This window comes from Camelina sativa, chromosome 13, assembly GCF_030686135.1.
Source record: "Camelina sativa cultivar CO46 ecotype springtype chromosome 13, ASM3068613v1".
Taxonomy (NCBI): domain Eukaryota; kingdom Viridiplantae; phylum Streptophyta; class Magnoliopsida; order Brassicales; family Brassicaceae; genus Camelina; species Camelina sativa.
The window spans coordinates 4,830,150-4,843,473 of NC_141892.1; the positions used below are offsets into that span (position 1 = coordinate 4,830,150).

General features: G+C 36.3%; 4 protein-coding genes across 5 annotated transcripts; 1 reads left to right on the forward strand and 3 right to left on the reverse strand.

The window, feature by feature from the left end:
- Nucleotides 1-8: 8 nt before the first annotated feature.
- LOC104735244 (uncharacterized) lies at nucleotides 9-1,270 on the reverse strand. The gene has a single exon (XM_010454993.2). The coding sequence runs from the start codon at nucleotides 1,268-1,270 to the stop codon at nucleotides 134-136; it is 1,137 nt and encodes a 378-aa protein (XP_010453295.2). The 3' UTR covers nucleotides 9-133.
- A 597-nt stretch (nucleotides 1,271-1,867) lies between these two features.
- Nucleotides 1,868-4,019, reverse strand: LOC104735246 (uncharacterized). The gene is made up of 4 exons (XM_010454994.3): nucleotides 3,668-4,019; nucleotides 3,220-3,350; nucleotides 2,735-2,839; nucleotides 1,868-2,589 (listed from the first exon to the last, which is right to left on the reverse strand). The coding sequence occupies exons 1-4, from the start codon at nucleotides 3,728-3,730 to the stop codon at nucleotides 2,121-2,123; spliced, it is 768 nt and encodes a 255-aa protein (XP_010453296.1). The 5' UTR covers nucleotides 3,731-4,019; the 3' UTR covers nucleotides 1,868-2,120.
- A 166-nt stretch (nucleotides 4,020-4,185) lies between these two features.
- LOC104735247 (uncharacterized) lies at nucleotides 4,186-5,651 on the forward strand. Of its 2 annotated transcripts, none has more exons than XM_010454995.3 (6): nucleotides 4,186-4,386; nucleotides 4,570-4,657; nucleotides 4,896-4,960; nucleotides 5,067-5,135; nucleotides 5,221-5,270; nucleotides 5,352-5,651. In XM_010454995.3, exons 1-6 carry the CDS (start codon nucleotides 4,333-4,335, stop codon nucleotides 5,461-5,463), a joined length of 438 nt encoding a protein of 145 aa, XP_010453297.1. In that variant the 5' UTR covers nucleotides 4,186-4,332; the 3' UTR covers nucleotides 5,464-5,651. The 2 variants fall into 2 exon arrangements, with proteins under 2 accessions (XP_010453297.1, XP_010453298.1); XM_010454996.3 differs by having other exon boundaries at nucleotides 4,200-4,386; nucleotides 4,570-4,648.
- A 4,595-nt stretch (nucleotides 5,652-10,246) lies between these two features.
- Nucleotides 10,247-12,461, reverse strand: LOC104735248 (protein LATERAL ROOT PRIMORDIUM 1-like). Its single transcript, XM_010454997.2, has 2 exons — nucleotides 11,027-12,461; nucleotides 10,247-10,618 (listed from the first exon to the last, which is right to left on the reverse strand). Exons 1-2 carry the CDS (start codon nucleotides 11,649-11,651, stop codon nucleotides 10,302-10,304), a joined length of 942 nt encoding a protein of 313 aa, XP_010453299.1. The 5' UTR covers nucleotides 11,652-12,461; the 3' UTR covers nucleotides 10,247-10,301.
- Between the last annotated feature and the right edge of the window lie 863 nt (nucleotides 12,462-13,324).

Genomic DNA, 13,324 nt, shown 5'->3' on the forward strand with positions numbered 1-13,324 from the left:
TATTTATGTGGTTTTCAATTTTTCATACATATATGAAGATCCGAAGATATGTGAATCAAACATATAGAAGCTAAACACACATTTAAAACAACTTATTTGCAATGTTGTTCTTGATACTTGATACAAAACACCATTAAAAGAATGCTCTGCTACCGTAAAAGACACGAGACCCTTCTTTTTTCTTCTCCATTCCATTATTATTAGGAGCATTATTATTCCGATTCTGATTCTGAGTTGTAGTGTTGTTATTAGTATTCTGATCATCCTCGTGTGGTGTATTATGGAGATCCATGGGAAGCTTCATCTTTGCCAAAGACTCAGTGAACTGTTGCATACTTCTCATATACATCTCAGCTATCTGTTTCTGCATTGTTGTTTCCTCAGTCATCTTTGTTTCTTCTTTTCCTTCTTCTTCACCTTCTTTGTTGCTTCTTCGTCTTCTTGACACTTCTGTGATCTCTTGATTCTCTTTCTCGTTTGAATCTGCTGTGTTCTTGTCGTCGCTTAAGCTTGTTGTTGTTGAAGAAGAAGCCATAAAACTTCCGTTCCCGCCGTAAACCTCTTTCTCATCCGAGCATACCATTGTTATGTCCGTTTCTGGTCCATGTGTTGAGCCGAGACAGAGAAATGAAGCGGTTCCGGGTCCATTGAAGTACTCTGTAACCATCAGTTTGTTCTCGTTAACAACATTTATGTCAGGGAACTCAATCCTCGTGTAGTCCACTGTTTCAGAGACTTGAGGGTCAAGCAACACAACCTCGGAAGAAATCGAGGTGGTGTTAATCTTGACATTAGATGCGGATGAAGAAGAAGGGTTGACAATGGAAAGAGTGAGCTTCACGGTACCAGCAGGGGAATGGAAGAGATCAGTGGAGGAGAGACTGTAGTCTTGAGTGAGACTGTCTTGACCTATGATGTCTGAGATCGGGACAAGAGCGAAACCAAGAAGCTGATCTTCCATGTAATGTCTGGCTCTGCTCATCATCCAGATCTCACATTTAAGGACAGCAGCATGAGCATCGATCTGAGTCATATCAATCATAAGCTTCTGGTTGAATTCAGGGTTTTTGCCAGCTCTGTGGATGATTCTGGTGGAGATGGTGTCATCAGGATTGTATGTAAGAGAGAATTTGGCGTAGACGTCCTGGTTATCGTAGATGCAGATGTTGTGGATGTTTCTTGCGTTGTGAACAAACACTTGGAGAACACCTGAGAAGCCTTGATGGTAGCAGAACCCAGAAGAAGAAGAAGCTTGTTTCAGAGATTCCATAGAGCAAACAAACAGAGAGAGATGATCAAAGAAACTAAGAAAAAGCTATAACAGGTATAATAACGTTTAAAGTGAGTCTAGAGCTGAAACAGTAACATGACCACAAAGGCAAGTCATGAGAAAGAGAGGGAGGGAAGTGTTGGTGAAGCAAGGGGAGCTTTTGCTTTGAGGGAATTCAGGAGCATTGAATGGAAGAGGAATAGATTAGGTGAGAAATGAGAATCAGTGGAACAAAAATAGATAAACGTCATGAAGATAGAAAGAACATTATGATGACTGAAATTATGATAATGAAGACTGAGATGGAGTAAGTATCTAACCATATATTCACCATGGAGCAATTTCATCAAACAACATCAAGCCAATTCAGACACTAACGACGATGAATGTCCGTATTAGTCAACAAAGTTGACCTGGACTAATCATTCCATGGTCTTAATGGGGTAGGTAAGGGATAGAGATGCCTATTTTTCTGATCAATATGTTACAAACTTTTGTTTTTTTTAGCTTTGATTTTGCTTGGCATTGCAGCCTGCACCACAAATTGGCCAAAGTCAAATTACAGACCCCACTAAAACCCACTCATAATCATCATCATTACCATAACCACTTAATCCTCATTCCATATGATCAATTCTCAATTCATAAGCCACAGTAACATTCACTCGTAAAGCAAATGATAAGAAGTAGTAGACTAAATAAATCAAATCTAGCAAATGATCTTCGACAAAGGTTCAGCAACTTTTTGTGGTTCTGCCATTATTAAATTCTACTGATGTACAGATTCTGAAGTATGGAAGTCAGTGCATTATAGGTTGGGGGTTGATGTAATTACAGAGAACAACCAGAATCACTTCCTTCCCAACCTAACCAAGAGGGCCTCATGCTTTGCAGCTGCTACTGCTTCCGCAGCTTTGTTCGCAGCTTCACGCTTCAATGCCCTCTTTGCACGCCTTCCTGTTATGGCACTGCTAGTCTTATCCTTTGGCTCACGTGAGGATGACGAGGCGGGTTCAGAGCCAGAGGCCTGGCCACCTCGGTTCTTATGTTGGACCGGCCTTGCTTCTTGGCGACCTGCTCTGACAAAGCCATTGTCACCCCACCTCCGGTTTCCTAAACGAAGACTTGAACCTTGCAAATAAAACTCGTTAAGGTCATCGTCATCGTCATCGTCATCCTCAGCTTCATACTCAGGTGGAATGTCGAAATCATAATTAAAATTGTCACTATCTGAAACCCGCTCCACTGCTTCCAGTGGCTGAAACCACACTGCCCTCAGGAGGAGGCATACACTCTCCTCGAACATGAAATCTTCAACGCTGCAATGAAAATAACAGAAAAAATAGTTAGAAAGGAAGAAGTACAAAAAATGGTGTAAAAGCCAAGAGTACAGTAAAGCACAGAGCCAGCCAAGTAAATGGATTTAACAATGGTGCCAAATGTAAATAAGGATGGAAGTTTCACCTTCCGTCGAGAGCGCGGTGGACATTGAGAAAGTCAAATGGAAGCTTACATTGTGGGCAGGTAGGTTTCTCTTTGTAACTCGCCCAACGGAGTATGCACGTCACACTATATATAGATAGAAATTAATCACTCCTCTTACAAATGAAAAGAGAAATGTCAGTATCTATTCTAAATTTCATTTATAAGTAGACATACTTGTTCCGTACACAGCATCAAACGAAAGAATTGAACTAAAGAAACAAAAACACGTTATATTGAAGCAAAAACCAAAGTCCATCTTTAAAAAACTGAGCTGAAGACTAAAAACTGATCTTACAAAAATGTGTCTGACTTAACATTGACAAGAATGTCACAGAAAGAAAATGACTTATATAGGGGAAACATCAGATCACTAACAACCAAATCAGCATCAATCCTCATAAAAAAAAGAAAGATAAAAACAACACTATCAAGAGGTATAGTACCAAGAAATCCAAAAGACGTACCAGTAAGCATGCTCACAGCCTTTAACCATAGCAGTTTCTTGAAGAGGTATAGTATCCAAGCAGATTGCACAACAGCCGCCATGGTTCCCGAAACTCAGCTCATTGCTCACTTCTTGAGTCTTCTTTTCATCCTATATACAGAAAACGATATCTTAACTCATCAACCTCGTCAGCGAATCAATAATAAAGAGATTGAGCATCACCATCCTAAAGAACGTTTCTTTCGGATACAAGAAAAAGAAATCAAATTCATGTAGGTAAGATACAGTTTCAACATCAGACACTCCACAGATAACAAATGAACCAAAATTCACGAAACCCCACAATTTCTAAGAACAACAATTCAGAAAGTAAAAGGCACAAACAACCATGGACAGAACCAACCCACAAAAATTTGATCTTTTCATTATATTCATTGATTAATAAGGGCAAAAAAGGAAACAAAAACCTGATCTTGAAGAGGCAAAACATCCAATTGCTGCTCATCAACGATCTGGATCGAGGAACTCATGGCGGCGATTGAGAAAAAAAAAAACAAAAAAAAATTGGATCCTCGAAAATCTATACCACAGGGAGATGAATAACCCAGATAAAACAATCTGAGGAAGAACAGTTCAAGTCCAAAGTAGGAACGAGAATGATTCAGAAACCAAAAGGAATAAAGAGAGAGAGAGAGAGGGATCGGAATCCTCCGGAGGAAACGGCCGAGGAGATGTAGAAGAAGAAGAAGACAGAACGAGGAAGACCCCTAATTTTAATTTTGACTTGTGGACTTAATTAAACCGGTACTCCCCCATACCGACCCCTTTTAAAAAATATATATATTATTTTTAAGCGGTGCTAAAATGTAAATATTTTTTACTTTTGAAGCTTTTTAATTGTTTTTTTAGAGACCATAACTTAAAAAAATTATGATTTTTACACATTACAAAATTCGCGAAAACTAATTTTTATAGACATAACCTTATCAGATTTATTTCAATTCTAAAATATAAACGTTTTTAAAAATATACATAAATAAATAGGAGAGCCAAAAATAAAATAAAATAATGTACCGGCGACTAAAATAACCCTCAGATTGAAACTATAGTAGTATCGTCCGGTGGTGGGAGGATGGGAGCAGCAGATACGATCGTTGTTGCAGAGAAGATTGAAGACTTGCTTGAGGTCTGCCTCCTCCGTCTCTTCCTCCCTTAAAAATCCCTCCTTTTTTTTTACTTACTATTCTCCTGTAATCGATTCATATCCTCCATTTTTGAGGTTTTACTTGTCTTCGTTCTCTGAGTTGCTCTTGTTGTTAGTTTAGTTAACTGGGTCAGCTCAAAAAGTTTGGGTTTTTTTGGATTACAGGCTGCTAGATACGATGATATTGATGATCTTAAAAGCTTAGCTGCTGATGGTGTCTCTCTTACCTCTCGTGATTCACAAGGTCGAACAGGTTTGTTCTTTTTAAAAGTTTCAATTTTTCGAGTTAATTTTAGCTTCAATTCTTCGTCTTTTATCATGTCACACTACTCCTGCTCAGATACTTTGAATGTTGTGAAATTGGTGAAAATATTGGTTGCTTACGGATATGAAATCCTTGTATGTTCGGATACTCGATTTTACGAGTTTTAAAATGTATGGTTAACACTTGTAACATTGTTTCTTTTGATCTTTTGTTTCGGTCTTCACAGCCCTGCATATGGCTGCAGCGAATGGACATATGACTATAGTTGAGTATCTTATCAGTCAAGGAGTGGTAAGTAAACAACAACCCCTTTGCTAATTTTGATGCTTCGACGACAATGTAATGTCTGGTGTTGGATATAATAAGAAAGATTGAGGCTTTGTTTTTTGGTGGGCAGGATATTAATGCTCTTAACGATGAGAACAATGCTCCTCTACATTGGGCATGCTTGAATGGCCATGTCGAGGTAACCACTAACCATCACTTGTTTCTGTGCTTGAAAATGTTTTGTTTCTCCGGTTTAATTTTAACTGGAAAGCTACTTACAACAGGTGGTGAAGAAACTGATCTTGTCGGGAGCTAGTCTAAGCCTTTTGAATCGGTTAGTCTCTTTAAATCTTTCTTCTCAGTCCATCTATTGGAGGAACTAAGCTGAACCATTAGAAAGCTTGGAATTTTTTAGGTACGAGCGGACTCCGATGGATGAAGCCATTGGTGCTCAGAAGATGGAGATTATAGATGCCATCAACACAACTGTTGCACAAATGGAACTTGAAAATACCAGTATGACATGACTTTTTTCAGACATCTTCATCATAAGCATCCTAAAATTCTCTTTCTGTCTCTCTCTCTCTCTCTCACTCTGATATACAGGTGAGGTTTTGTATTGCTGGAGTTTGTTATCTAAACTGAGTAGCAGTTGTTAGAACTGGAATCATATGAATTCGAAATTTTTTTGGTTGCAATACCCAAAAACCACAAACTTGTTCAATTAGTTTTGGGCTGGACCAGATTGGGTTTATTTGAATTCGGTTTCAGTTTTGCGTTCACAAATTTACAATCAAGTATGGAAGACGGTGGTAGCCAGCTGAAGCGGCTAAGCCATGCGTTATGTGTAACCGAACCTGAACTAAAATAACGAAATTGTACTTTTAGTTCTTTCATAGTTTCAGTTGTTTTTGTATATATCATAATTTTGAAACTTTTCATATTCAAAAGGCGGAACTAATATGAACTGTAGATAAACAAATGAAAAGCTGATTCTGATTAAATTGTTAAAAATAATAAATTCTCAAGCAAGCGATATAGTTTCACAGAAGTAAAACTTGAAAAAGATACTGTCATGTATAGAAATATCAAAAAGAACAAGCTCAAAACTATATCATTCACAAGACATCATCGCCTACGCTGGTCCAAGCTATTGGTGAGCCAACAAGCTTGCAAAACGTACACAGGATCCTACATTATCAAAGAAGACATCTTCAACCATCGTTGATCGTTCTCTCTTGAAAGCCAATAAACAAACATTTGCGAGGACGCAATAGTTAGACAAGATTGTAACTTATTTATGCATGCGGTTATTGAAAGTTCTACAGCCAATGGTGGAGATGGATAATTACGTTATGCATTCTCGGTAATGGAAAGTTAATTGGTACTTTTGGGTTATAAAGAAAAGAATAAACTTTTTCATGTATAACCCACATTACATAGCATAAGTTGGTATAGGACAGGACACGATATCTTTTACTTTTTGGTATCAATGTTAAGTAACGACGTTCTCTAGTTTGGTGAACTGTTGGTTTGTTGGCTAGACTAGTAGTTGTAAGAACTGAAATCACAGATCCATCCATGGAAGAATAAGATATAAAGTGATAATCTCTTTAGGTGCCCCATTCCTTCTTTTCTTTTTAGGTTAATTGCACTCACACCTAGTTTGAGTTAACTTTTTTTAGCTTAGGTGTCATTGTTAGTTGGACAATTTTGCCTTTCTCCTCTTTCTCTTTTCATTTTCTCTATTTTTTTCTTTTTTTTTATAGATATATTATTTGTCAAACTTATTCAAATGGATAACCCAGATCGAATTTCATATAATCTAATCTAAAGTAAAAGGAAAAAAGATCTAAAGATTTCACCTTCTCTAGATTTCCACCATTATTGGAATGGTTTTTAAAAATTTTAGAAAAGAAATGTGAGAAAGAAAGAGAGAAAAACATAAATAAGCTTTTCTCTTTAAATAGATGAGTAAAAGCAAAACAATGAAGAAGAAGATGTATTATTTGGTTGAATAATTGAGAGAAAGATAGAGAGAGATAAAAATAGATAGAAAAAATAGAAAGGGTTATAAGGAATAAGAGATAATATGTAATTAAACTTGAGAAAAGTATATGAGTAGTCGAAATTGGGTGTGAGTGTTAATATTTTTAGAGAAAGTGGGTGTGGGTGCAAAATTCCCTTTGTTTTTAACCTATCTGCAGTGCACCATCGCTTCGGCTAAAATACTAGCAATATTTAATGAAATAAAGTACAAGTTATAATCACTAATTTTGGTTTAGTCCGAAGGGGAATGTATCTCTCTCTTTACCAAATCCATGCACCTTAACCTATACATTTTTTTGGCCTTCACGTTCACGTTGTTGTTTTTGCACATGCCCTTTCACTTTCATCAAATAGTTTCATAGTTTATTGGACATAAAAACTATTAAAAAAAAAATCATTTCTAAACGTTTTCACAGTTGGCAAAACATCATTTTGTAAACCTTTCGGCATAGACTCGTTCTGATGCAGACTGACGCTGTGTATGTCAAGTCTCTTTATGTTAGATGTGATTGATAATTTTATTTAAATTGATTTTTTCGTCAACATATTCCCCACTCATCTTTTGTTTGTTACGTATTATTTTAACTCAACCAAAATAAAATTAATTTTAATGTGAGGGCTTCAGACTTAGGAAGGTATAACTCAAGATGGAAGAAAATAATCAACTTGATTGTTTTAATATAACTGGTATACAGTACTGACGTACTGTATATGTCTTGTGTTATGATTATACTATGTTAACTATATGTTTTCTCTGTTATGATTATACAGTGTTTTCGTCTAATGATAGCACTGGATGGCAAACGACTTGTAAAATATACGTATTACTGTATTACAATAAATGAATGAATCATACGAGTCGTGTAGATATGCTTTTTCAAAAGTATTGTGAAAATATTCGGTAACAAATTATATGGATTATGATAAACTTGAATGAACCACATGGTCTTGTTCTAGAAAAACTATACATCTTCTGCAATACTTATTTTACCTGATCACTAGACGTCTAGACTTGTATGGATTCCCAATGCGTGATGTTGTTCACCATAATAGCCACCAACGAGAAACCATATAAATGTCTTCGAGTACAGATATATTTGATTTGGTTCTTATAAAATTCATCTTCAACTGGTTGACAAACATGCTCATCAATATTATACAAATGTAACCAAAAGACATAAAATAAAAAGATTTGTCCGAGATATCATTTTTTTTGCGATGAGGGACGAATATTATCGTTCGAAAGTTTAAAAAGCCTAAACCCTATAAAGCCTAAGACACAGTCGAATTTATTATTATTTTTCCTTTATGGTGGAGTGTTTGAAGGAATATATTGATTTTTTTTTTTTTTTTTGGCTTTATTCCTAATTCATAAAGCAATTGGTTGACATATGAGGGTTCAATTAGTTTGGTTAATTATTCACATTCAAGTTTGAAAATATATTTGAATGAAGTTCGCAAATGCTATAATTTTTCACCTAATACTTTTGATGCTCTATAAGTCTTTTACATTGCAGTTTTATGTGATATTTAGCTAGATTGGCAAAGCGTTATGTGTCAAACGCCCATGCTCAACGCCAATCAAAAATAATTTTATCCCTTTCACACGTGTTAAAGAAAATGATAACTGCTATAAAAAGTAAAGCGTTATGACGCTGGATTTGAGAGAGTTTGGAGTATTATTTTTAAATAATTATCACTTAAAATATATTAATTTTGAAACAAAAATATTCTGGTAAAAAAATATTTGACTTGAGTCCAAATAATCAATAATATACTCGAATATGCTTTCAATATTCTTTTATGGAGCATATATAGAGAGCTCGTAGATGATTTTTTTTTTTGCTTTCGTTATTTGTTTCTGAACAAGATGTTTTTTATAATTTTGTTTTTTAATAAAATTAGTCATAAATAAATTTGTTTTAAGCATTTTTATTTATTAAAAAAAAATTAGGTCTTCCTTCCCGCCTGCGCTCACAGCTCCCTGCTCCCCGCCCCTGCTTCAGCTGCTTACCGTTGTTGCTCCCCTCTCCGCTTTGCCAATCTAGACTATTATACATGAGAATACTTATATATTGTCCAAACAAGAATAAATATGTTATGTTTGGTTATTAACAGTTTCGTGGCGAAATCCATGGTTAGACATAATCGATAATCATATTAACTTTTTGAACTGTAGTATGTAGGCTAAAAAGGATTTAACGTGAGACCTAACTGTAAAATATAAAAGTTGACACCTCAAAATAGAAACTATGCCAACGTCCAAATAAATTCAAAATGCAAATATATGGTCCACGCAATAATCTCATAAAAGTAGAAATAGGGATCGAACAGACGAACACCTATACAGCATACAGTGAACACCAACGTGCCTAGGTAAGGTGGAAGCCACAAGATTACAGAGTCTCCTCAGCGTAATTTAATCTAAGTCAGTGAGAATAGTAACACTAAAAAGGTGCACAAGTAGGCTCAGTGAGTCAGTTTATAGCAAAAAACAGCTTTTAATCAAACCCCAAAAAATTGAATGGATGATAAATAAATTCATGAATTGATGAGAATATATCACTTAATTTTTTAATTTCAAAAGCTATAACTGATCCAATAATAACTAGAAATATTCATATAACATAACTAGTATATCATATTTGTGGTGAAATAACTTGATGGAAAAGCGAAACATTTCAACTTAATTAAGCTTCTAAGAAATAATGATATGATGTAAGAAAGGAAGAAACAATATTAAAGTCGTTGATTTAGCTAAAAACATTTTGTATTTAGTATATATTTAACACATAAAGCCATACGAATTAGTAAGATAAGTGCATGAGCAAATGCGAATTGGATTCGTAGTAGGATCAATGGTTTGCTATGACAAACAAAAAAAATCATTATAATAAATACCAATTCGTTTAAAAAATCTGTAGTAATGTTAGAAACATTACATAGATTGCTATTACTATAGTAGTTAATAAAAAATATATATATATACCAAACAAATTTTAACAAGAAAAATTACGGTTTCAAACAAGAGTTACCGCATAATTTCGAATTTCGACCAGGATTTCTTAAAAAACGCGAAACTGAAATGGAATTCTTCTAGTATCCGAAATCAATTTTTTTTCAAAAGAACGTTTCCCACCAATTAAAAAATTATCGATAACGTTTGTTGCATCATTTGAAGTAGTTCGTCCACATGGAAAATTCATACAATAGAGTTAGTGAAATATTCTTTTGTATCCAACCCCATTGTAAAAAAAAACATCAAAGAAGATAACATCTTTATCTGTCAAATAGTAAAACGTTTTTGAATTTTGGTTTAACCGTAAAACCCACCGCCTGAACCGCCACCACCACCGTAGACATTTGGCGGTTCAAGAATAGGCGCCGAGGCTGACACTCCGTTATGGTTATTGGCTGCACCACCTAAATGCAAATCCGACATGTTAGGAAAACCTTCTTTGGGTTCAAGCCCTTGATCATACAAGAATCCTTTAAAGACATGGCCACCGATTTTCACTACCGCTTGATAAGCGTACTCGTCATCACCATCCTCCACTGCCGTTACTCTCACACACTTGAACACTGCCGGGGCTCTAATCTGCCCAGGCCATGCTTCCCTTGACCCTCTTTCGTCTTGCATACATAAAACATAATTATGCATCATTATCACCATATCAATCAATCTACATAACGGGTGTTTAATACCAATAAATATGCTCTGAGCTTAACCAATATAACGCATTCTAAACCTGACTAGAATTTGAAATGGTTAAAATGATCTTATATTTCCATAGCCAAAATCAAACCTAAAGCGCAAAAAAAAGGATTGTTCATAGTTCAAACTTTCTGAAAAATATTGATAAAATTCTTAAACCAAAACCATAACAATATTATGTTTTAACATGGTTAGTGTCACTCAAATTACAAAACCACATACACCGTAACATGAATCGTCAAGAATGGCTATTAGTGTTATATGCATGAATATACATACATAAAATAATGTAGGTTTATATACTAATGATGAGGATGTAATACTACCTTGTCGGCTGGAACTGGTCTCGAAACTTTGAGGAGGCGTGTTAGAAGTTGAAGTATGAGAAGTGGCTTGTTGTTGTTGTTGTTGAGACCCTACGATCCTCGGCTTCTTCGTCCCGGAGGATGTAGAGAGAGACGATCCGGCCGTTGGATTAGCGCCGGAAGGCATGACTTGCCTCTCTCTCCGCCTAGCTGCAGAGACCCACGTGCTCTTCACGTGAGTAGAACAATCAAAGCCACGGCTCTTGCAGCAAGTCCTGCACCGCCTCTGCTTACACTCTTTCTTCGCTTGGTTTCCACAGTCTTGACACGTGGCGGTTCCCGATGCGCCAGAGCCAGACCCCGAGTTGTTGTTCGAGCTCGTTCCTACCGCAGTCTGGTTAGTACTCTTGAACTGAAGATACTGCGTTTCGTGGTTGTTGTTGTTGTTGTTCTGCCATCTCCGGTTGTTTCCGAGGAAGTTAATGTCGGTGTCTTCCACGTTTTGCTGAGGCGGACCCGCCGTGAGGAGAGGAACAACTCCGACGCCAAGCGGCGCCGCTTCGGGTCCAGAAATAACTCCGGCGTTTTGGTGGTGGTGGTAAGCCGGAGCAACAAGGAAAACGTCTCTCAGACCGACCATACCCATACCCGTCGCCGCCGCCGACGACTGTAAGCCATAACGGACAGAAGATCCGGGATGCCATAAAGGAACGCCGGCGGCGGCGGAAGCTGAGCCTAAACCGCCGTGAACGACGGTGGGACCAGCATTGAAACCAAGAGATAGATCCTCAGTGGCAAGAGAAGATGTAGTCGTCGTCACCGCCGCCCAGTCGGTGAAGGCACCGGAATCTGACGTTGGTAGATTATGCCTCCTCGTTGTAGCCACAGCTGATTAAACCTAAACCCTATCTAATCCCAAAAATTAAAAAACAACAAAAAAAAACAAAAAATCACAGCACACAGCTCCAGTTGATGTACATAACCAATATAAATCTACACAAATATGAGATAGATAGAGAAATACGAAGATAGAATCCTTTTTGCCATAAAACCAAAAACAAAAGAAAACAAATCTAAAATAGATTCTTCGAAATCTACTGTCACTATCTTTCTTTGTCTGAAGGCTCACAGAGAAAAAAAAAAAGAAGACTGCGACTCTTTTTTCTTCTATCTCTCTCTAAAGAAAAAAAAAAAAAAACTGTGCTTGTTGCGGTCTGAATTGTTTCTGCTTCTAATCTTGGGTTTACTTGTGGATCTTTCTTACCTCTCTCTCCTTTTAAAAAAAACAACAGTGGTCAGTGGTGTATGTATGTTTTGGTTTTCCTTTTTTCTTGTTCTAGATTGTTTCGTCTTGTTCCTGTCTCTCTCTAATAATCATATCATAGTAGACAACTGCAGAAAGATAGAGAGCCAAGTGAAACTCCTTTTTTTTTTTGGGGTTTATTTATTATTATTTATGTTTATAAAAATAATAACTCAAAGAAATAGCACATGATACCTTCTTCCTTTGCTTTTGTATTTTAGCTCAATTTAAAATAATTTAATTTATTTTCTATCAATCTTTTTTTTTTTTAATTAGATGACGAAGTTCATCACCAGCGCTCGTGCGCGTGGCTCCACTTGCCGCTTAAGAGACGATCCCGGCTTTTGTTTTGTTTCATCCAGAACCGGCTACACCGGTTAAGTCTCTTAGGCCCATGGTTCGGTACATTACGCGTTTCTACTAAGTTAAACTGCATTGAAACTAGGATTCTGTTTATATTCATTCATATATGCTCAGATTTCGTGGTCCATGGTTAAATACTATTGTCATCGTATTACACCACACACATTTTGCTCTTATCTTACCGACAAAACCGAGAAGAAAAGAATAAACTGAACCATATATACAATATTTTTGTATTAGTCCTTCCGACACTGTTGGATTGCTTACCGTCCATACATTACAATTTACAACCAAGAAGAAGAAAAAAAATATATATATACTATTTTAAATGGTCCACATAAATGTGAAATGCTTTGCAGACCAAACAAGAAGACCAACGAAAAATCCAAAATGTAAATGTTTTGAGTAAATTTAACATATACGAAGGAAAAAAGTTCGTTGTTTGATTTTACTATCACACATAGGCATGGTCATAAAAACCGTGTCTGAATACCCAATCTGAAATCCGACCCGAAAAACTAGGTTTGGGTTGTGTACGAGTTTGCCTATAAAACCTATTGGATTCTATTTTCTAATACTCGTGAATTTAAATTAGGGTCGGGTAATACCCGGTACCCGTTTGGGTACCCATTAAACCAGAACATATAAACATA